Source organism: Petromyzon marinus, chromosome 53, assembly GCF_048934315.1.
Source record: "Petromyzon marinus isolate PM22_M1 ecotype Great Lakes invasive population chromosome 53, UKy_Petmar_22M1.pri1.0, whole genome shotgun sequence".
Lineage (NCBI taxonomy): Eukaryota > Metazoa > Chordata > Hyperoartia > Petromyzontiformes > Petromyzontidae > Petromyzon > Petromyzon marinus.
Window position 1 is genome coordinate 12,190,159 of NC_133719.1, and position 24,014 is coordinate 12,214,172.

The 24,014-nt window shown below is 52.5% G+C and overlaps 1 protein-coding gene across 5 annotated transcripts in view; it reads left to right on the top strand.

The window, feature by feature from the left end:
• The first annotated feature begins 6,980 nt into the window (after positions 1 to 6,980).
• The window catches only part of CLASRP (CLK4 associating serine/arginine rich protein), a 43,836-nt gene continuing 26,802 nt past the window's right edge, over positions 6,981 to 24,014 (top strand). The window contains exons 1-12 of one of the 5 annotated variants that reach the window (XM_076052036.1): positions 6,981 to 7,217; positions 8,724 to 8,958; positions 11,318 to 11,415; positions 12,815 to 12,916; positions 13,806 to 13,882; positions 14,668 to 14,758; positions 18,135 to 18,481; positions 18,818 to 18,914; positions 20,989 to 21,067; positions 21,270 to 21,343; positions 22,004 to 22,045; positions 23,316 to 23,660. In XM_076052036.1, coding sequence (XP_075908151.1) covers positions 8,860 to 8,958; positions 11,318 to 11,415; positions 12,815 to 12,916; positions 13,806 to 13,882; positions 14,668 to 14,758; positions 18,135 to 18,481; positions 18,818 to 18,914; positions 20,989 to 21,067; positions 21,270 to 21,343; positions 22,004 to 22,045; positions 23,316 to 23,660 — 1,451 coding nt within the window. In that variant the 5' untranslated portion in view covers positions 6,981 to 7,217; positions 8,724 to 8,859. Of the gene's footprint in view, positions 7,218 to 8,723; positions 8,959 to 11,317; positions 11,416 to 12,814; positions 12,917 to 13,805; positions 13,883 to 14,667; positions 14,759 to 18,134; positions 18,482 to 18,817; positions 18,915 to 20,988; positions 21,068 to 21,269; positions 21,344 to 22,003; positions 22,046 to 23,315; positions 23,665 to 24,014 lie in introns of those variants that run through there. The other 4 variants (XM_076052038.1, XM_076052037.1, XM_076052035.1 and 1 more) reach the window with 4 other exon arrangements.

Sequence of the window (24,014 nt, forward strand, 5' to 3'; positions counted from 1 at the left end):
ACCCAGAGAGAGAGTGAACGGTCATCCCCCTCACTGTCTGTAGCTGCTTGCAGTTGCGCCTTTCTGTGCATGGCGCAGCGCTATGGTTTATCCAGAGAGGCGCGGGGAAGGCACGAGGCGTGTGTGTGTGTGTGTGTGCGCGCGCGCGAGTGTTTGTGTATGTTCATGTTTGAATGTGGCTTGAGGATGTGTATTCTTGTGTGTAGGTATGAGTGTGTGTGTTCATAAGTGCGTGTGTATTCGTGTGTGTGTATGAGTGTGTGGTGCCCGCTAACACCACTTGTCCTAACAGTCTGTTAAAGCTATACGGGAGATCTTTGTATGATTTTGTGTGCGTGTGTGTGTGTGCACGTGTGTTTGTATTCATGTCCTTGTTTGTGGGTATGAGTGTGTGTATGTATTAGTGTATGCAGCAAGTTGGCACAGTAGGGGACACAGCTGGTACATCTGACAGTCATCTCGGTTAGTCAACCCATGGCACCTGGATCTGTCCCATGGCCTCGTCTGAGCGAGCCTTTGACACTTAATGTGGCCTCAGAGTGCACTTGGCCTGGCACAAGTGCCATGGTAACGTCACCGCCACTTAGTGGTGAATGGCAGTCGTTATTACGGTGTGTTCATGTGTTTTTGTGTGTCTTGCTATGAGATTGTGTATTCGTGTGTGCGCGCCTGTGTGTGTTTTCGTGTGCGTGTATTTGTGTGCGTGAATCTGTGTGCACGCATGCCTGTTTGTGTGTATTTGTGTGCGCGCTTGTATGTTTGTGTGCCAGTGTGTGTGTGTGTGCGTGTGTGTGTCGCCGCTCTTGTTTGGAATGTTCTCTTTATTGGAAGTCAACCTGAACCTGATCCCATCTGGTCCCCCGTGTTTCTCTGTGCGTCTGTCGACCAGGTCACCCGCACACTCTTCGCAGCTGCTTGGGCCTCCCCCTCTCGGTTTTACAAATCCCCGTTGGACCCACTCCCCCACCTTGTATTTTCACGCGACCTGCCATCGCATTCCTTTTTTGTCAGATCTCCCCACCCCGCTCCCCCCTAACCACCCCCGCCCCCCTCGCCGCCACCGTGCGCGTTGGGTCCTGCGAGCGTTTACTGCTCACCGAGTCGTCAGTTTTATTTTGACTTGGTTTTTTTTTTCATACAATAAAAGTTCAAACCGATTTGTGATTAGTTCGGCTTTGTGCAGTGTAACGCGAGTCGTCGTTTTTGTTTATTTTAAACTGCCGTGGTGTTGGACTTGGACGCCTTGTCAACTGGCACATCCGAGCCGAGCCAAAGTAGGGCCCATCACGGCATGGGTGTTTTTTTTTCCCACCGGATATTTGCCGATGAGAGTCAAAACCAAACCGTGCTACGCTTCCCCCCCGCAACTTCTGAATTTTGCTCAAGCAGGGCCAAGCGGCGGCGCACACAACACGTTCACTGCGTGTAATGTCGGTACGCCGTGGACGGACACGTTGGGGGGGGAGGGGGGGACCCCCTTGGGGACACGGCGTCACCACACCGTCTGCGTGCGTCTCGGTTTGTTCGCAGCATCGTGCGTGTGACGTCTGTACCCCCTGGGGGGACACGGCGTCACCGTATCGTCTCTACGCACCTCGGTTCGTTCGTTGTGCGCAAGGCCAGCGGCTCGGCTTCTGCAATGGAAAGACGAATGGCCCAGTGCAAAATGAACAGCGTGGGTCTGGCTCGGCATGGCCCCGGCGCGGATGGGGTTGTGCAGTCGAAGAGAGGTTTTACCGGTCGCGTGAGTGCTCTGTGAGTTTGGGGCCAAGCTACCAAAAGAAATGCATTTTTAGGACAAGTCATATCTCACTCTCTTCGTGACCAGACTAATACATCTCTTGGCATGTCTAAGTAACTTTAATAGCAACAAATGCCGTTCAATGAAGTGTGTAGAATGCTGTCTTTGGCAACATGGGTGTGCTTTATAGGTTTATGGTAACTGCCGTTTTATCTTTATATTCCACTTGTACTATTTGTCTCATTACAGGACGAAAATTTGTATTTGGTGCTTGCCGCAAGCAGCGTAACGTCGCCCCATGTTAAAGGAGGTTATCTGGAAAATGACGACACGGAACTACTTCTGAGGTCCTTCCAGTTGGTTCTTATTCACACGAGGGTGGCTCGCATGCTCAGATGCGCTGCCATGTCAGGGTTCGTCTCCGCTGCAGTCACACTTAATTTTTATTTTTGTAACGGTGGTTCTTAACCACTGTCAACCCCTACCTCCGATTAGTATGGTTGGCTTCGTACGGTGCGAAAGAAGTTCAACATATGTACAAACGTACCCACGCAACATCGCCGCAGGCCACCTTGTACAGATAACGTTTTTTTTCAAAATTAAAACTTATTTCAAGGTGTGGTTAAATGTTGCATAGGAAAGCCATGGAAACAATTAACTTGCATTGTTATTGACTAAATATACCGCGACGGGCGGTAAGAAATCTCGTGTTTCCTTTCTGCAACATTTCCGCGGACCACTTCTCTACGGCTTTGCGGGTGCACCATAGGTTGTGACCCACTGTCTTGGAGCATGAGAATCGACCGATTTGGAGTGAAAACCCAAATTCGATTTTGCGTGTTTTTTCTTGCGCGCGATCATCGGTGACGGCGCCCGGAACCGTCGGCGCCGCTGTCCTCTTGAGGACGCTCCGTTAATTTCGGGCGCGGCGGAAACCTGGATTGGAACCCAGGGTGGTGGCGGCGGCGGTGTTGGCGGTGATGTCTTGGACGCGGTATTGGGCCACCTGAAGCCACCCAAGCTGCCCGTGGGGAGTCTGGAACAAGACGTCAGCAGCGCGGTGAACCCCGGGGTGCTTTGTACCAAGGGCATGAACGTGTTACTCGCTGCTGCTGCTGCGTCTACGCAGCGGGGCACAAACGACGACAACAAAACCACGTTCGGAATTTGCTGTAGCCCCTTTAAAGGACAATATCCATGACGTTTCAGGCCATGTGCAATTGGGGGGGGGGGGAGCATTTCCCGAAACGTCGCCTATTACACAAAGCCAGTGTAGTTTACGAACGCATTGAGTTTTTTTAATGCAATAAACTGTACAGGGCGATCCATTTATAGATACCCCACTGATTTCTAATGGTCCTCGGTTCTCAACGGCTGATTGAATATTGTGAAAGCGTGACAACTTTTGAATAAGTGTATTGCTATTTGGTGGGGGGAGATGGTGCATGTAGAGCGTTTGAAAATAACATTCAGTTTTCTCTCAACTATCTCCCTATTATATTTAGTAGGGGTATCTATAAACGGATCACCCTTGCTATATGTATTCCACGCACGAATCGTCCGTGTAAACCCCGAGCCGTCAATGAAAACATTGCATTTATTTATTTTACCAGGCGAGGAAACCATTGCAGTGAAGACCACTCCTGCAAGCAAGGGTGAGATCAGAGTTTAGTGCCAACCGATTCGGAGCAAGAGATGTCCAAAACGCCGCAGCCAATTTTTTGTCAGCCAAACTCGCTTCCTGGGATGTCAACAGGCAGAGACGTCTTTTATAATCGAATTTAATTATATTAAAACAACACTTGATTCTTTACGTGCAATGCAGTAGTGAACATGTCTAAAAAACTACAACAGAAGCAGACCATACCCCGCTATCTATCCGTCTCTCCACGTAAGAACACAAAAATATTTATTTTGTACATCCCCTTCAGCCGCACGACCTACTAAGAGTGTATTTTTTCGGCAGGATTGCTTTTCATTCACCCTGGATCGGTTTTGACATTCAGTGACTCATTGGCAGTGGCGGCTGCTGCTAATGGCCGCATTCACAGCCGCGGCTCGGCTCTGTCTCGGAATCTTTTACACTCCAGCTCAGGCTTGAGCTGCTCAGTTGCTTCCAAAGAGGCATGGATGGACGTAAGTTGAACAAATTTCGCACCGTACGCTAAGCGGAGGTGCGGGGGAAGGACGATTAATTAAATGCAAAAAACAGTTCTCTAAAAATAATTTTTCAATTTAGATTTAAAAGTGCATAGTGACTTCCTAATCTCGGAAGGAGGAGCGTTATAGACGTCCGCAGAAGCGCATCTTTCATTTCATTTAATTCATTTTTCACGCGATGCGGTGACCGTCTTTGTTCAAAGGCCAAACAAAAGCCGTTGCTGCGAGGATGACCGGAGGGAGTTTGCGTGACGCGAGTGAGCTACTTAGCTGTGGCACAGCTCGGGTTCCTGGAAAATCTCGAGCATGGCTGGGACCATGCTTGGAGCCGGCATTACATTAAGCACAGGGGCTTGGAGGCGGCTGTTGAGCCGAAGCCTGAGCCGAGCTGTGACTAAGAATACGGTGGCGCCACCGGTGGCTGGGAGATGTTAACTACCTCGCCTGGTATACAGGAGATCGGAGTTTGATTGCCCAATCCTGACGCCTGTATATTTGGAGATTGCGTTTTCTCTCCTCGTGGTTGCGTGAATTTTTCGCCGGGTCCTCCAGTTTTTCGCTCCACATTTATAACATGCGTTTAGAATATTTGGCTGCTGTACATTTCTTCGTGATAAACGACTTAGTTGAGCTGTCATTTGTGGTAGCCAGGTCGCTTCTAAAAAATAGCTACATAGCTCCGTGGGTCTTACCTGGTAAAATAAAAAAATAGATTATTTTAAGAATACCGGCATCAAGGCTTATAACGAAGCAAATATTCTACACTGCAGGCCGTGGGTCCGTGTCTGGAGAGAGTAACTGACTGGGTGCGGAGAGACAGCAACAGACTGGCTATAGTCTGGGTTCGCTTCAGTGTCCCTCGTGGACTGGCGCCTGGGTGCGTGGGTTCACGCGCTGATTGTTCGCCAAGATAGCGACTGATGAGTCCTAATAAACACGAAACCGATCTACATACCGTTCTATAGTTGTCTATATCTGTCTCACCGCTGCCCGTCAGTCGTTACATGTTTGCTCAAATTTGTTTTGATGGTGAACTAAGACAAGAGGAACCACCGTGCAGTTCCTCAGGAACCGTTGGGGAGTTTTTTTGCATAACGCACAAAGGCTGAGCGATTTTTACACGCGTCTCTTGTGTGTTGTTTGAAACTTAAGGCACAGCTGGCTCGGACTACTGTGAAGTATTTTCTGTGTAATGCCCGATTGCTGGGTTATGAAGTGGCTCATTTATTAATTTTAACGCTTCGTAGCCTGACTAAATATTTATTAAGTAACATATACAGAACAACTAAAGTTATAAATAAAGAGCTATTAACAATTAAATGCGTGCTTTGCTTATTGTTTTTTTCTCTCTTCCGGAATCTAATTATGGCTTTTGGCAGTTATATTGATGTCACCTTGGAGTCAATTAAATTATTTGATCCCAATGTTGGGAGATCACCTTGATTTCATTCCTGACTCGGGCGTGAGTGCGAGTGGAGTTTGCATGTTCTCTCCCCCTGTTCAGCATGGGTTTTTCCATGTTCTCTGGTTATCGTAGCTAAATAAAAAACCACCACACAATGTAACTGGTATCGGCCAAACATTCCCAATGCTGCAATATTACACTGAAAATTACTTTATTAGGGATCACACAAAGCAGTGACATTGCTCAAATTACTGTGAACCTGGCAGGACCCTCTTGTAAAAGAGTCTTGAGACTCAGTAAGGCTTTTCTGAAGATTAAAAAACTAGCAGCAATAAGAATGATTGATAGGAGGTCTGACTTAGGGAAAATAAAACAACTGCACTCTTATGATTTTTCACTTCATGATGGGAGCAATATGAATCCATGCATGCAGGTACAATGTTGCTGTTTTAATCGAGACCGTTCTGCAATTCGGTTGGTTTAACACCTTCATGTTTGATATCGAGGTGTGAAATGTCTATCCCCACTTCCCCCTCCACTCTCACACCTCCCCCCCCGACTGGCTTTAAGAGATGAGCAACTACGCCCCTGCTGTAGCTGTTTCATGTAACCATCTCCCAGCCACGCTGCCTCCTTCCTGACCACTGCTTTCCCCTTACTGCGAAAATGGCGCAGTTCCCTCCTGACAATGAGTCGCGAGACTCGGTGAGACTTTCCTGGGCAAACAAGCGGAATAATATGTTGCTTGTGTACTTCCACCAGCGTTGCGGTGGCGAGATGTTAACTACCTCGCTTGGTATACAGAAGATCGTGGGTTCGATTCCGACCCTGACGCCTGCTGTACATTTGGAGTGTGCGTGTCTCCCTCTCTCCCCGTGGTCGCGTGGATTTTTCCCCGGGTCCGATTTTTCCCCTCCACGTTTAGAATCAACATCACGCGTTTATAGTATTTGGCTGCTTTAAATTTGCACATGATGATAAGCCAATACGTTTAGCTCTCATTTGTGGTGGCCAGGTCTCTTCTGAAAAGGAGCTACAGAGCTTAGTGGGTTTTACCTGCTAAACTAAACATACTTTCACATTATTTTGTATAGCCCTGTGTACGAGTTGGGTGCGTGCTATTTTATCCCTGCGTATCACGCAATGCGTTCAGGAGTTTCATGCCAATGTCGAGGCCTGATAGCAACGAGAGGCTTCGGGAGCGAGTGCCTTTGATTGCGCTGTCCCCCTCCGTTGAAGGAGCGCAGACCACAATGGGCTTACGGTTCATAGTTTAGGTTGTATGGCCACAGTAAGACTACTGTCGCTTGTCTTTAATGTATCTCTACGTTTCTCTGTGTCTCTATATCTGTGGGTCTCCTGTGTGTCTCCACGTGTCTCTGGGTTTACTAGACGGTCCATAGTTTGGGTTGCATGGCCACGATCGCACGCCTGGCTTGTTTTTAATTGTCCATTTGTGAATATGTGCTATGGAGAAGGACCATTGCCAGAATCTTCACCAATTTTATATATAGATGTGTTAGGTTTTTTTTTTATGAACCGGGAGGGAAGAGACCTTCGTACGGCAAAGTGCAATGTCCGGCGAGTCGATTGTCCGGAATTGTCGAAGTCCGGAGCGGTGGTGGGGTGGCGGGGATCGGTGCTGGCTCGTGATTGGCCCTCACAACACGGAGGGGGGTCGCCGTTTCTCCCTCGTGATTGGTGGATGGCAGCGCGAGACTCCGAGAGAGTGCGAGGAGAGCGCGGGGGGAGAGTGCGAGGAGCGTGCGAGGAGCGCGAGTCCCAGGCCTCGAGCGGGAGAGGGGTGGTGGGGGGGGGGCGACCCCCACAGAGTTCCGGCCTCGCGGCTGCAGAAGCGACCGGGAGGGGATAGCGGCCCCCGCGTCTCTCGCTTCCCCGGGGCAAGCACAGGTGAGCGGCGCTAGGCCTCAGGCTTAGAAGCCTGCAGTCTAGGCCCTGTATTGGATTTTCATGCGGCGCCCCTTGCAATTGCTATCGAAATGCCTCTGCTGGCGGAAGGGGCCTCCGCTTAGAGGCAGCTCTAGACTCTAAAGGATTCCACGCTCACCAGACTGCGTTGGAAGAGGTCAGAGTACCCACGACTTTCCTCACGATACGCCGCTTACCTACCGATCGTAGATCACCGTGCTGTTTACAATTCTGCTGCTCGACAGACAAATCAAGATTGGACAGACCGAGTTGTGGATTCTTGAACTGTACTAGTTCCACTGCCGCACCGGGAGATGGGAACTCTACCCCGTGTGGATTGCAAGTCGCACAGTGCGCTCACCATGTACCACCTCCGAAGCAACTCTTAAGTGAATAATACTGTGTACGCACTGGGAAATATTGTGGATTTGTCGTATTGGGGAAATATGAAATTAGTTTTGGGTCTGGATGAATTGTTGACATCGCAGGATCGTGATAGGTGGGCAGATTTTCATCCAGCAGTGGATTGACCGCGGCTGACGACATTAATTAGTAGTTAAATAATTAAAGGTGATGTTTACAGTGGTGATGGCTGTCGTTGGCGGGGAGCGGTGGCGTAGTGGTTAGCGCACTGGCTCCAAACCCGGTGAAACGGGAGTTGGAATCACGCTCACAGCCAACACCGGCGACGTGTTTCTGACGCGTCGTGTAAGCACCAGCGCTGGGGAGACAAAGGCGGCCCGGCGTGGTGCTAACCACACCACCCCCTCGTGTGCCCTACCGGCCTTCATAGAGGTGCTCGCCAACACTGCTTGCCCCAACAGCCTGTTAAAGGCTATGCGGCGGGGGACCTTTGGCTGTTGTTGATACTTTGTGTCGACTGTGAGGTGTGGACTGATGAGGGCTGGTGCAGAGAAGGGGGTGGGAGCGGCGGCGCAGTGGTTAACGCACTGCACTTTGGAAAGCGGAACGCAATCTACGCTTATGCGTATGCATGTAGGGTCGGGTCCCAGTTTAAACATAGATCTGTGTGTCTCACGTTGGCCCTGAATAGTGTCGTGACTAGCACGCTGCACAACGAACCCGACGACCCGAGTTCGATTCACTCTCGCGGCCACCAACAACCACTGACGAGTATCTGAAGCGCCCCTGGGCCTCCCCTAGGTCGATTGGGTTTCAAAAGAGTAACTGGTGCGGTGTCTAAACATTGTCACGAGGGAGACAAAGGCGGCCGGGCGTGGTGCTGGGCACCCCTCTCGTGTCTCAGTGCCGGCCTTCATAGGTGCTCGCTAACAGCGCTTTCCCTAACAATCGTCTTACGGCTATACGGGGAATCTTTGTGAGGTTAGTCTATGGGTCTCTGTTTTAGCCTACGGGTCTCGGTGTTAGTCTATGGGTCTGGGTGTTAGTTTAACTAATAGTCTATGGATCTGCGTGTTAGTATATGGGTCCCTGTTTTATTCTTTGTGTCTCTGTATTCGTCTGCAGGTCTCACAATAACCCATAGGTCTCGCGCGGAGCAGAGCAACGGCGGTCCATCTCCGGCGGGGCAGCTCCCCCTTTCCTCTGTGGTGCTGCTGCTGCCGCCACCCCCACCGGCGGCGCCTCCCCCACGACCGCGACCATGTGGCACGAGGCGCGCAAGCAGGAGCGCAAGCTGCGTGGCATGATGGTGGACTACAAGAAGCGCGTCGAGCGCCGGCGCGAGTACTACGAGAAGATCGTGAGTGTCAGCGCCGGTGTTGTGGGGTGGGGGGGGTTTCACACTTCGTCGCTGTGAGGTTTCCCCGTTGAGCTACGGCGACCGGGTCTGAGCGGGGCGCGTCGCGAGGTTTAAAGCCGGCAGGGTTGGGATGTGTTGCGTTCGAAACATCGTGATTCATGTAAAGTCACACACGTGACTTTACCGGAAAAACCAATGAGTATAGTAATTTCTGCAGTCACGAAAGCTTCAATTCTAGATTACCTCGCCTAGTGTATAGGTGTTCGTGGGTTCGATCCCAACCCTGACGATGCCTGTATATACGGAGTTTGCGTGTTCTTCCAGTGAATTTTTCTCCGGGTCCTCTGGTTTTTCTCTCCACATTTTTAATCAACATGCGTTTAGGGTATTTGGCTGCTATAAATTTCCGCATGATAAACCAATTCGTTGTGCTGTCATTTGTGGCCAGGCCGCTTCTGAAAAAGAGCTACATCGCTCAGTGGGCCTTACCTGGTAAAATAAAGCAGTTGAGTTTTTTAAACGACGGGAATCGCACAGAGCGTAAGCAGTCGATGCACTGGGAAGTGCACGGTCTAGTACCCAAATCCCACTTGGCTCTATGTGCGGGGACGCACAGTGGAATTTCTGCAGCGTCCCCAGAGGGCATTCTCATGGGCGGACTCGTGGCGAACGTGGTGCGTTTTATCGCTGAATCTGTCGCGGCTCCCACAATGCATCACATGGTGATGTAGCTGTAGTGCCGGTTCCCAGAATGCATCACACTCTGTGATGTTCCTGTAGTGCCGGCTCCTACATTGCATCACGCTCGGCGATGTATCTGTCGTGCCATTTCCCACAGTCCACCTCACCTCGTGGCGGGAGACGCGTTCACGTGTAGGGCAGTAGCGCCACAGTGCTCTCGCCAGAGGGCGCCATCGTGACGCTCCTGAGCAGAAAGGCCCAGGACTGGCAGAGCTGAGTGCTGGTGCGCAGTGTTTGTCAAGCTGTGAAGCGACTGGACAGGTGTGAAAAATAGCTTCGTAGCTCATCGAATACATATGTACAGCGGTGAATGTTACTGCGCTTCCTTTATCTTTTTGAGATTCATATAGCGCTTTTCCCAAGGCACTTTACGGCAATAATAAAATTGTACATAGGATGATAATTATTTGAAATGAAGAATTGGGGTATTGTAAGTGGCGGTATAGTTTTTATGCAGTTGAAACAAAAGGGATTGATGAGGGGTTGGTATAGGCCTCGTTGTAGCTGTGGTGGGGGGCTGAAAAATAATCTGGCATCATTGCATTGGGAAGACAAAGGGGATCGGTGAGGGGCAGAAGCCAGGAGGGGGGATGAGGGGGAGGGGGCACTTGTGAAACTACTGGACATGTGTGAAAAAGAGCTTCGTAGCTCATCGGATTTCTCCAAGACAAATAAAGATTCTGATTTTGCTGCCCACTGTGTCGCCCCGTAAGCCTCCTGTGACAACCTGTTTGTGCCTGCCGGTCACTCATCGCCCATTGGTCAGGTAGTGGTCGCTGTGCTGCACCTGGCTGCTTGTAATTCGCACTGTGAAGGGAGCAGCGAGGGTTGGTGGATCACACAGAGATTATGTTGTGGAACTTCCTCCTTTCCTGTGGGCGGGCGGCGAGGAGGAGCCATACCCTGGCTTGCCGGCATAAGACATTTTAGCAAAAATGTGGGCTCCCATCTGTATGTATTTTTGTATGTTGAACTTCTTTCGCACCATACGTAGCCAACCGTTATAATAGTCTATGCGATAGTGTTTCCACCTCACATGCGTGGGTATTCTTTGGGTAATCCGGTTTCCTCCAACGTGTAAACACTCATGAGTTGACCGACAGATCCTTAATATACAGAGGACCGCAGAGTTTGGGCAATTGTTGAGTCCGGATGATCACTTTGCTGCCATTCTGTGTGCCAGTGGTTTTTCCTCGCGCCTCCTGAGTCATCGCGTGACCACGTGAGTGAGCGACCATCTCCGCTCACTGTCATGCTGCGCACAGTGCTGGGTTACAGGCCTTGTGTGCAGCCTGGCGTCATTGCTATTGGATCGCCTCGACAGTATCACGGGGTGGCGATAGATGGTGGCGGCTCTCGGATGTGCCTCCATCCAGCAGTGGGTCGATCATGGCCAGGGGTCGTCAACCTGCGGCTCTGGAGCTGCTTGCGGTGGCTCTCTAAGGACTGCAGTTCGGCTCTTGAAATTAAAAAAAAAATGTCCCCTCTTGTTATTTTGGTTGCCGACCCATAATCATGGCTGATAATGGATGTTGGTGAATCAACTGTTATGCATTTTTGTTCTGCCAAACTGTCCCCCCACCCCATTCCCCCCCCCCCATGCTCCTTCACGGCACAGAAAAAAGACCCGGCACAGTTCCTGCAGGTGCATGGCCGGTCCTACAGGGTGAACCTGGATCCAGCTGTGGCCGTGGCGGCAGAGAGCCCGGTGAACATGTCAGTTGCTCTACTCACCTCCACTCACCTCCACTCACTCTCCTACCACACTCACCACCCCGTCTTACTCTACTCGCTCGCCTATCACACCATCCCATCTCACTGTATGCACCCCCACGCACGCTCCTAGCACACTTAGGAGAGAGATACGGGGGTAATGGAGGGAGCTAAGGAGGGAGGGAGTGTAGTAGGGAGTGTAGTAAGGAGGGAGGGAGCTAAGGAGGGAGGAAGTGTAGTAGGGAGGGAGTGTAGTAGGGAGGGAGCTAAGGAGGGAGGAAGTGTAGTAGGGAGGGAGTGTAGTAGGGAGGGAGCTAAGGAGGAGGGAGAGAGCTAAGGAGGGAGGGAGCTAAGGAGGGAGGGAGCTAAGGAGGGAGGGAGTGTAGTAGGGAGGGAGCTAAGGAGGGAGGGAGTGTAGTAGGGAGGGAGCTAAGGAGGGAGGGAGTGTAGTAGGGAGGGAGCTAAGGAGGGAGGGAGTGTAGTAGGGAGGGAGTGTAGTAGGGAGGGAGTGTAGTAGGGAGGGAGCTAAGGAGGGAGGGAGTGTAGTAGGGAGGGAGCTAAGGAGAGAGGGAGTGTAGTAGGGAGGGAGTGTAGTAGGGAGGGAGCTAAGGAGGGAGGGAGTGTAGTAGGGAGGGAGCTAAGGAGGGAGGGAGGCAAGGAGCGAGGCAGGGCAGCGTGGAGGGAGGTATGGAGAGAGTGGAGGGAGGTATGGAGAGAGTGGAGGGAGGGAGGCAGACAGTCGCCCACGCACGTTGCTGTCGGGTCCCGCGGGGAGCCACGTGGTGGTTGCGATGTCGCGGTGGCAGCGGCGCTCGGAGCAGACAGATGGGAGGTTCGCTCCAAATGTCACGGCGCTAATTTGATGATAATTCGGCGGTCGCGTGGGGCCTGCATGTGGGCGGCGGGGCTCCCAGCCAGGGCTGTTGACCCCCGCACCACCGGCTGCTCCCAATGTTTCGACGCCGCAGCGCAACGACCGCTCCTGCTCCCACCTCCTCACCGTCCTCGCTCCCCCACCTTGCCAATGCGCGAGCGACCGTGCCGGCGTGGAGATGTTATCTCCCCTGCCGGGTATGCAGGGGGTCGTGGGTCCGATCGCCATCCTGACGCCTGCTGTGTATTTGGAGTTTGCGGTATCTCTCTTCCCATGGTCGCGTGTATTTTTCTCAGGTTTTTCCCTCGACATTTAGAACCAATGTGCATTTATAGTATTTGGCTGCTATAAATATCCACATGATAAGCCACTGCATTGAGCTATCATTTGTGAAAGCCAAGTCGCTTCCGAAAATTAAGCTATGTAGCTTCGTCGGCCTGACCTGGTCAAATAAAAACAGTTTACAGATTTAGTTTAGGGTCCGGGAGGGAGCCCCTGGGTGATGTGCCCTGTCTTATGTCTCCGCAGGATGCCCTGGCAGGGAGACTCAAACAACATGATTGACAGGTTCGACGTGAGAGCTCACCTGGACTTCATCCCCGAGTTCAAGGGCCTGGCTGCCGGTGACAGGTGACCAACTGCTTCCGTTGCGTTCCACCCCCCCTGGGCGGTTTGGTTTGCCGACCGGCTGGACATTACCGTTTGCAAGAGTAGTGAGTGGCTGCATGGAAGGTTGGGTGAGTGAGTGGGTGGGTGATTGAGTGGTTTAGTGGTTGGATGCATGGCTGGTTGAGTGAGTGGTTGAGTGCCTTGATGGATGGTTGGGTGAATGAATGAGTGAATGAGTTGGTGGTTCAGTGGATGGTTGGTTGAGTCAGTGAGTGGGTAGGTGAATGAGTGGTTGAGTGAGTGAGTGGTTGAGTGGCTGGATGGATGGTTAGGTAAGTGAGTGAGTGAATGAGTTGGTGGTGGAGTGAATGGTCGGTTGAATGAGTGGGTGGGTGAATAAGTGATTGAGTGAGTGGTTGTGTGGCTGGGTGGATGGTTGGGTAAATGAGTGAGTTTATGACTGGGTGGTTGAGTGGCTGGGTGGATTGTTGGGTGAATGAGTAAACGAGTGAGTGAGTATTTGAGTGGCTGAGATTAAATTAATCTTGTTTAACCAGGTGAGAACCCAAGGGACCAGGAGTGGACATTGAGCGAGCAGAGTACGTGTGTGCTAACCCCGTATGTGCATATGCGCGTGCGTGTGGGCGCGCTTGTGTGTGCGTGTGTGTAGCCATGTGTGTGTGCTTGCTTGTGTGTCCTTCTGAGCATTAGTTTAGCGGTTAGCGGGCAACACTACGAACCTGGCGACTCGAGTTCGATTCCTGCTCACAGCCAACACCGGTAACGATTATCTGAACTGGTCATGGGCCTCCCCTAGGTCGACTCAGCCTCAATTGAGTACCTGGTGTGGTGCGTAAAAGCATCGCCACTAGATATTTTACTTTGTGTGTGCGTGCGTGGTGCTCTGCAGCGTCTGGGAGGATGGGGATGAGCGCCGGTGCAACTACGAGCGCTACCGCTGCCTCGTGCAGAATGAGTTCGCGGGAAGTGAGTGATTGCCACGCACACACACATGCACGCACACACGCATGCACACGTGTACGTGCGAAAGACAACGATCCTCCGAATAGCCTGAACAGACTGTTGGGGCAAGTGCTGTTAGCGAGCACCTATGAAGGCCAGCATGGCACACGAGGGAGCGGGTGGCCAGCACCACGCCCGGGCGCCTTTGTTTCCCCATTGCTAATATTTACACACCACATCAGATACTTGTTTAAGGCTGAGTAAACCTAGGAGAGGTCCAGGACCGGTTTCGTATCGCAATGCATTAACCACTGCACCACTGCTCCCCCACATCAAAGACGAACAAAACACAAACTAATGCGTGTAACAGTGTTGCCTTAAAGCTCATGGGAGTGCACATGTACACGAGTGCGCGTGTGTCTCGCGTGTGTTTGCCGTGTCTGCTGTCTGTGTGTGCGTATGTTGCGTTGGTGTCATGCGTGGGTTTGCGCATCTGCCCCATGTCTCACGCGATTGCGTGTCACGTGACTATTGCGTGCGTCGCGTGTCCCGTGCGTGCGTCTGTTGCGTGTCTTCTTCGTGCGTCACATGTTAACCCATAACATACCCCCTAGGTCTGTCCCGTGAACCTCCTGCCAGCAAGCCTGTTACACTTCACACGGCCTAAAGTACATCTAGCCTGGCTCGAGCGTTTCTGTGACGTCGCCGTGAATGGCGGCTGCTGCTACTGCTGTGCCAGCACTTGCCCCGAAATAGCAGTTTTAAAAGGCTACACCGGCGTTGCCTTTGTCTTTGTGTCGCCACGGCAGTCTCGGAGGAGCAGTGCCTCTACCAGATCTACATGGATGAGCTGTACGGCACGGCCACCAACCCCCGCATCCTGGAGGAGGAGAAGAAAAAGTACGGCACCCCCCACCCCCCCCACTACCCTCCACTTCCGATTAGCGTGACTGGCTACGTACGGCGCGAAAGAAGTTCCACCGTACAGACATGCAGCCGCCCACAACCACGACCCCGTTAAACATTAACGGCCGCTACAGTGAGGGAAAAAAAGTATTTGATCCCCTGCTGATTTTGTACGTTTGCCCACTGACAAAGAAATGATCAGTATATAATTTTAATGGTAGGTTTATTTGAACAGTGAGAGACAGAATAACAACAAAATATCCAGAAAAACGCATGTCGAAAATGTTATAAATTGATTTGCATTTTAATGAGGGAAATAAGTATTTGACCCCTCTGCAAAACATGACTTAGTACTTGGTGGCAAAACCCATGTTGGCAATCACAGAGGTCAGACGTTTCTTGTAGTTGGCCATCAGGTTTGCACGCATCTCAGGAGGGATTTTGTCCCACTCCTCTTTGCAGATCTTCTCCCAGTCATTAAGGTTTCGAGGCTGACGTTTGGCAACTCGTACCTTCAGCTTCCTCCACAGATTGTCTAAGGGATTAAGGTCTGGAGTCTGGCTAGGCCACTCCAGGACCTTAATGTGCTTCTTCTTGAGCCACTCCTTTGTTGCCTTGGCCGTGTGTTTTGGGTCATTGTCATGCTGGAATACCCATCCACGACCCATTTTCAATGCCCTGGCTGAGGGAAGGAGGTTCTCACCCAAGATTTGACGGTAGATGGCCCCGTCCATCGTCCCTTTGATGCGGTGAAGTTGTCCTGTCCCCTTAGCAGAAAAAGACCCCTAAAGCATAATGTTTCCACCTCCATGTTTGACGGTGGGGATGGTGTTCTTGGGGTCATAGGCAGCATTCCTCCTCCTCCAAACACAGCGAGTTGAGTTGATGCCAAAGAGCTCCATTTTGGTTCCATCTGACCACAACACTTTCACCCAGTTGTCCTCTGAATCATTCAGATGTTCATTGGCAAACTTCAGTCGGGCATGTATATGTGCTTTCTTGAGCAGGGGGACCTTGCGGGCGCTGCAGGATTTCAGTCCTTCACGGCGTAGTGTGTTACCAATTGTTTTCTTGGTGACTATGGTCCCAGCTGCCTTGAGATCATTGACAAGATCCTCCCGTGTAGTTCTGGGCTGATTCCTCACCGTTCTCATTATCATTGCAACTCCACGAGGTGAGATCTTGCATGGAGCCCCAGGCCGAGGGAGATTGACAGTTCTTTTGTGTTTCTTCCATTTGCGAATAATCGCACCAACTGTTGTCACCTTCTCACCAAGCTGCTTGGCATTGGCCTTGTAGCCCATTCCAGCCTTGTGTAGGTCTACAATCTTGTCCCTGACATCCTTGGAGAGCTCTTTGATCCTGTTCATGGTGGAGAGTTTGGAATCTGATTGATTGCTTCTGTTGACAGATGTCTTTTATACAGGTAACAAGCAGAGATTAGGAGCACTCGCTTTAAGAGTGTGCTCCTAATCTCAGCTCGTTACCTGTATAAAAGACACCTGGGAGCCTGAAATCTTCCTGATTGAGAGGGGGTCAAATACTTATTTCCCTCATTAGATGCAAATCAATTTATAAAATTTTTGACATGCGTTTTTTTGGATTTTTTTGTTGTTATTCTGTCTCTCACTGTTCAAATAAACCTACCATTAAAATTATAGACTGATCATTTCTTTGTCAGTGGGCAAACGTACAAAATAGCAGGGGATCAAATACTTTTTTCCCACACCGTAACATCGCCGCCCCGTGTTCCGCCTCGCTTTAATGGGCAAGCGGCAGTGACTTAGTCGCTCGCTGCTGCTGCTCCGCGCGCCGTCTCCACCCGCCTAGGCCCAGGGCAACAGGAATGGCTGATGCGCTCGCGCTGTCACCGCGGGGTCAGGGTTGAGGCTGGCCCGGCACTGTGTAGAGTCTTCTCGTTACCGAGGACCCAATTTGGACTCTCGGATACTTTGGTATGTACATATGTAAAGTCTGTTTTCCTATAACGCTGTAGTAGCGTTCCTGAAGAACACCGCGTTATGTAAAAAAATCGCGTTGTCATGAATTAGAAATAATATTTGGGGGTAATGCGCAGTCCGTGATAATTTTTGAGATGCGTACGCAGGACGAACTAAGGCTGAGGCGCTTGGGTAGCATCTAGAAGCATCCAGCAGCATCCCAATGCCTTGTGTGATGCTACACCGAGGAAGCTGTACGGCCGCTTATTCCTACTCGCGCACTCAATCGCGTTGTATTAAATTTGCATTATAAAACACGTCTTATAGGAGAACAGACTGTATGTTGAATTTCGTTTGCACCGTACGTAGCCAACTGCGTTAATCGGAGGTGCGGGTAACCCACAACAACAACAACAAACACAACCGCTTTTCGCCGCTTAGTTGCGGTGACGTCACCACGGCGCATGTGCCAGGCTAGGTGCACTCCTGAGGCCATCCCGCGAAATGGGGAAGGCTCGCTGCCGGCAGGAGGTCATGCTTCCATGGGTTGACCGACTGCGATGACTGGGAGATATGCACCACTTTTGCCTCCCCACTGGGGAGCACGTTGTTGTGAGTGTCGCTGCTCTGTCCTTCCGCTGTTGCTGGAGGGCTGGCAACCGCAGAATGGATTCGCCACATCACATCCGGTATAGCTGGCGCATTGCTCTCGTTGTAGCAGTGGTTACGAGTCGCAGATATAAACAAAGCCCTTGGTAGGCCTCCTGTGTGCTCGGGCCTGCCGTGTCCAGCCATAGGCTCCCTCCCTGTGCATGTGCATGTGGCAGGGGAGCGGCAGCGCAGCGGTTAGTGCCGTTGCGCTATTAACCCCGGTAACCCGAGTTCGATTTACGCTCACGGCTAATGCCTGCGACGGATTGTCTGAACCGGTACTGGGCCTCCCCTAGGTCAACTCGGCCTCAAGAGAGTACCCGGAGCGATGTCACCATCGTCACTGGGGCGATAACTGTGGCCGGGCGTGGCGGTGCTGCCAACCCCCCACATTTGCCGCGCCGGCCTTCATAGGCGCTGCTCACTAACGGCATTGCTACTTCTGAACTATTTTGTATTTTACCAGGTCATGTCCAGTGAGCTATTTTGCTCTTTTTCAGAAATGACCTAGCCACAGCTCAGCGAAGTGGCTTATCATGTGGAACTTATAGCAGCCAAATACTCTTAAACGCATGTTTGTAAATGTGGAGGGAACAACAGGAGGACCTGGAGAAAAATCCACGTAACCACGGTGGGAGAGAACATGCAGACTCCAAATATACAGGCGTCGGGATCGAACCCACAATGTTAAGATTTCGCCACCTTGGCGCCCTACTCGCCTTCAGCAGTCTGTCGAGGCTACACAGGGGACCTTTGTCTTTTGTGTGCGCTCGTGGCAGGCTGGCGGAGAAGCGCGCAACCATCGGCTACACTTACGAGGATTCCTCCCCGGTGGTCGCCCCCGATGACGCCATCCCCTCCTCCTCCTCCACGGCCACCGCCGCCGCCGCCTCCTCGTCCCACGGCAACAACAACAACAACAGCAGCAGCAGCAGCCACGGCCCCGGAGCGCGCGGAGCGGAAGAGCACGGGGAGGGAGCTGATAAAGATGGTGGCGGCAACGAGGAGAAGGAGGACGACGACGACGAAGAGGAGGAGGAAGAGGAGGACGAGGAGGGGGCCGGGGACAATGGTGGCGATGGAGACAGCAGCAGCAGCGAGTCCGACGGAACCATCCCCGACATCGGTACGGTTGGAGGGGATTTTTCCATTCGTGTCTTTGTAGGGTCGTGCGTGCGGTGTATGCGTGTCTTTGTGGGTGGTGTGCATGCGGTGCGTGTGGTGTCTGCATGCGCATGTAGTGTTTGCGTGTTTTTGTGGGGTGGTGCGTGTGGCGCGTGTGTGGTGTGTGTGTGTCTCTGTGAGGGGTGTGCATGTGGTGCGTGCGGTGCGTGCGTGTCTTTGTGGGGTGGTGTGTGCGGTGTGTGTGGCGCGTGCGTGTCTTTGTGGGTGTTGTGCGTACCGCATGTGCGTTAGTGCGTGAGTTGTGGCTGTCTCGCCCCGTGCGCGTCCCACCCGCTAGACGTGGAGGTGGACATCGATGAGCTGAACGCCGAGCAGATCGCCGAGATGAACAAATGCGCCACCAACTACGGCATGAGTGACGCCGACTACGTCCGGTGAGGCCCCCACACCCCACCAAAGACAAAGATCCCCCTGTAGCCTTAACAGACTATTGGGGCAAGTGCCATTAGCGAGTTGCACCTATGAAGGCCGGCACGGCACATGAGGGGGTCGGTGGCCAGCATCACGCCCGGCCGCCTTGGTCTCCCCAGTGATGATATTTACACACCGCACCAGGTACTCATTTGAGGCCGAGTCGACCTAGTGGAGGCCCAGGACTGGTTCAGATAATCGTCACTGGTGTTTGCCGTGGGTGGAAATCGAACTCTGGTTGCCAGGTTCTTAACACTGTCGCTTTCTGCTCCGTGACGGGTTGATGACACGCACCCGGTGTTAACCAGTCAACGTGCCAGGGTGGCGATATGTTAACTACCTCGCCTGGTATACAAGAAAGTCGTGGGTTCGATCCCGACCCTGATGCCTGCTGTATATTTGGAGTTTGGGTGTCTCTCTCTCTCTCTCTCTCCCCGTGCTCGCAGGGATTTTTCCTCCGGTTCCCTCCACATTTAGAATCAACATCACACCTTTAGACTATTTGGCTGCTGCTGTAAGCCACTTCCTTAAGCTGTGATTTGTGATAGCCACGTCCCTTCTGAAAAATAACTGTACACACAGTCCCAGGGTTACGGAACGGTTAGGTTCCCGATAAATATCTGTAAATGTAATTTTCCGTATGTCGGAAACCGAGCAATTTCCCCACAAAATCAAGATAAAATCACATATCCGGAAATAGTTGGTACTGTATCACACTGTCGTGCGTTCTTTCTTGCTACTCATATCGTATTGCTGTACGCAAACTCTGCACTTCCTTTGATTCTTTCGTTTGATCGAATATATACCCTAACACTATCCTTGCTTAAACTAATGTAACATATACTGTACTGTCCAATTGTTTATGAATACACGAAGCATAGAAAAAAACAATAACGTAATGCTACAAGAGGAAAAGGATTATGCAACGCTACAGGAAATTACATTTACCTGAATCCTCGTGAAGCTCGGGTGAAGGCGGAATTTTGGTTGTGAAGGCGGCGTTTATGCTCTAAATTAATCAATTTACGCTTACGAACAGGTCCTGCACTCTTGCAAGCACTTGGTCGCTTTCCAGTCATTGTTGCAATGCAATTAAGGGTAATATTACACTAAAGTTACGAGACGATGTGGCGGCTACAGTATACTCACGGTAACAATGTAACAGCGTGAGTGCTATACAGTACACCACCGCCTTGGGGAACATGCGGCCCCGCTTTACGCTTCATCCTCAACCTCACTGCTCTGCACTATTTGCAAACATTTATGCATCCAGTATTGAATTTTTTTTTTACATGATTTATGGGAGCATTTCTGTAAAGTCGTATTTCCGTAAGTCGGGTCTTCCTTAACCTGGGGACTGCTCAATGGCCCTTACCTGGTAAAATTAAAATAGTTTAGTTTAAAATTCGATTCGAACTGCGAACCCTGCACAGGGAGCGGTGAGCGATCCGCTATCACCTTGCGTTTACCTCTCACTCGATCCTCACTCGTGAGGGTTTTGATCTTCTAAGAAGCTAATGGTCCCACCCTAAACCGCATCCATGCTGCACAAACCGCACCTCTGATTCCACACCACCGATTAGCACGGTTGGCTACGTACGGTGCGAAACACGTTCAACGTACATACATACATGGCAGATGTGGATACCTGATGAACAAATGGAAAATTAAAAACTCTCCAACAGTGCTGCGACTATGGTCATCCAGAACAGACCATACAACATAACGACACAATGCCCAGTTCCACAAATACGAAGGACACATCACAGCGACGGTAATACACTCCGCCGCTCGTGACGCCGTTTTCTGGCTTGACCACCCGAATGTGAGATTGTAGTTGGTGCTCTGCGTCTATATCAGCCGTACGAGAAGAAAGAAGAAGATCTCTGCACTGGCACCTCTCGTTTGGCCCGAGCAGCTGGCTTGTAGGAGATCTGTTTGCGCCCGTTAGAGCCCCCCCAAAAATTGCCCCCCCCCCCCTGTTAGTGTCCTCCCGTTAATGCCCCACCCCCACCCCGTCATGATGCTTCACCGCAGGATGCTCCGGAAGGACAAGGATGAAATTGAGGCCATTAAGTACGCGAAGGCCCTCGAAGAGGAGAAGTCTATGTACTCGGTGAGTCGAGAGTGGGGGGAGTCGAGAGGGTGGAGAGTGAGCGCTCTGTGAGTCTGGTCTCGACCAGTCCACCGAGGTGTGAGCGAGCGGTGGGTGAGGGAGCGGTTTGTGGGCGAGCGGTGGGTGAGCGAGTGGTAAGTGAGCGAGTGGTCTGGCTGCCAAGCTGAATCGCTGTAAGAGTTGGGATGCTCCGTGCGCGCAGGGCCGGAAGTCGCGCCGTCAGCGACGCGAGTTCCGGGAGAAACGGCTGAAGGAGAGGAAGATTAGCCCTCCCAGGTAACCCCTCTCCTCCTCATCGTCTCCCCGCACGCTCCACCTCCTCCCCGGTCTCGATGCACATCCACCGCCATCTTTGTTAAGCCGCTGCTGCCCGGCGTTCCATGGGCAGTTCACGTGACGCGCGACCCACCAATCGCAGACGCCAAACCACGACGATTTGCCGTTACCGCCACCCCCACATCCCTCCCTCCCCCCCCCCCCGAGTCTCAGTGATTCATTCCAGCCGGGACGCCCGGGAGGCAAACGCCCACGCCGCCAAAGCTGACACTGCCAGGACCCTCCACGACCACTCGCCCCCCCCCCCATACCATGGCCCCCATCCCCACCCCTCTCCCCCCATCCCCACCCCTCTTCGTAGCCCAGTGGCCGGGACACACGCCCCCCCCCCACTCTCGTTGGTGCCGTTGCACCGCCTGCACACTACTCGATAGCTCCGCCATTGTCCCTTGGTGCTGCGACCCCTTTGGACACCCTCCCACGATTCTCCTGAACCCCGCTCTGGCGACGTGGGCGGTTGTGGCGGCTTTAAGGGGGCCCCGCGAACCACCCCCCCCCCCCTCACCAGGTGGACCCCCTCGTTCAGACGGGGGGTGGGGGGTTGGCGGCGGATCCCCCGTGCCTCCGGTCGTGACGCGTCCACCTTGTTCTGTGTTGCAGCTACGCGAGGAGGGACAGCCCGACCTATGACCCCTACAAAAGGTACCGGCGTGCGCATCCACTCGTTACGGCCGTTACGCACCCAAGCGCTGTCCAGCCTCAACCCTGCTGGGCTTCCGTGGTTTGGTCGTGGGCGCAGGGAAGTCGGAAGCCGAACAGGAACGGCAATGGCTGGGCTTATAATGATTTGCCTAAACAAAAAATTAGATATGTTTTTTTATTTATAATAGGTGACGATTCGTGCAATGGCCCTTTTTCATTGCACATCTTCACGAATGGAAAATTAAAGGCAAGCCACTGTCGTGCGATTGTGGCCATGCAACCCAAACTAGGGACCGTCTAGTAAACCCCGAGACACGTGGAGACACACAGGAGACCCACAGAGATAGAGACACAGAGAAACGTAGAGATACATTAAAGACAAGCGACAGTAGTCTTACTGTGGCCATACAACCTAAACTATGAACCGTAAACCCATTGTGGTCTGCGCTCCTTCAACGGAGGGGGACAGCACAATCAAAGGCACTCGCTCCCGAAGCCTCTCGTTGCTATCAGGCCTCGACATTGGCATGAAACTCCTGAACGCATTGCGTGATACGCAGGGATAGAATAGCACGCACCCAGCAAACATGCTAACATTGACCCAACTCGTGCACAGGGCTATACAAAACTATAATGTGCAAATATTTTTAGAGTAGCAGCTCTTTTTCTAAGAGACCTGGCCACAAATGATAGCTCAACACAGTGGCTTATAATCATGTTGGAATTTATAGTAGCAGGCAAATAATCGAAACGCGTGTTGATTCGAAATGTGGAAGTAAAAACCACTCCATACCTCCCCCGCCTCCACACTTTTTCGCCGGTGATTTGCTTAATTTAAGAGAGGGGGGTGGAGGCTGTGGAAAGACTCACTAACCCACAGCAGATCATCGTCCACTCCCGTCAAGCACTGTGCCGGCCTTCATAGGTGCGACTCGCTAACAGCACTTGCCCCAACAACTCTGTTAAAGGCTACACGGTGGATGTTTGTATCTGCGTGTCTCCGTGTGACCGCGCGCGTCTCTGTGTCTCCGCGTGCATCTCCCTGTCTCCGCGTGCGTCTCCGCGTGCGTCTCCGCGTGACCATGCGTGTCCCCGCGCGCGTGTCCCCGTGCGCGTGTCCCCGTGCGCGTGTCTCCGTGTGACCACGCGTGTCTTTGCGTGTCTCCGTGTGACCACGCGTGTCTTTGCGTGTCTCCGTGTGACCACGCGTGTCTTTGCGTGTCTCCGTGTGACCACGCGTGTCTTTGCGTGTCTCCGCGCGCCGCCACAGGTCGCGCTCGCGCAGCAGCTCGAGCTCGCGCTCGTGCTGCGCGTCGCGCGACCGTCTCGGCCAGATCACCTTCATCACCAGTTTCGGGGGAAGCGACGACGAGGGGGCCAGCGGGGCAGCCGCGGCCTCCGGCGCCACGGCGGGGGGCGCCGTCGCCGGGAAGGGCGCCGCCGCCGCCGCCGCCGCCGCCGCGACTTCGTCGGCGACAGCCAGGGCCGGGGATCGAACCCACGCCGGGGGGACGCACAGACGCGCCAGTGGAGGGTCGGCGGCGGGGGGCGCCGCCGCAGCGTCGCGCTCCGGCAAGGCCAACGCCCCAGCGCTAAGTGATAGCGCCGCGTCCCGGTCGGTAATTTTCAAACTTTCTCACCTCTCGGCCCTGTGTGTGTCGGTGTGCCTGCGTGTCGTTGGGACTGTGTGGGATTGTGTTGGTGGCACTGTGTGTGTATGTGAGGCTGTGTGTTTCAGTGTGACTCTGTTTATGGTGGCCTTCATTGGTTCTTGTTAACAGCACTTGCCCCAATAGCCTGCTGATGAACCTTTGTTTTATGTTTATGAGCGGTAGTGCAGTGGGTAACGCACTGCGCTACGAACCTGGCATCGCGAGTTCGATTCCCGCTGTCGAGCAATAAGAGGAGTGACGATTATCTGAAGCAGTCCTGGACCGCCCCTCAGTTTAGCCTTTAATGAGTACCTGCT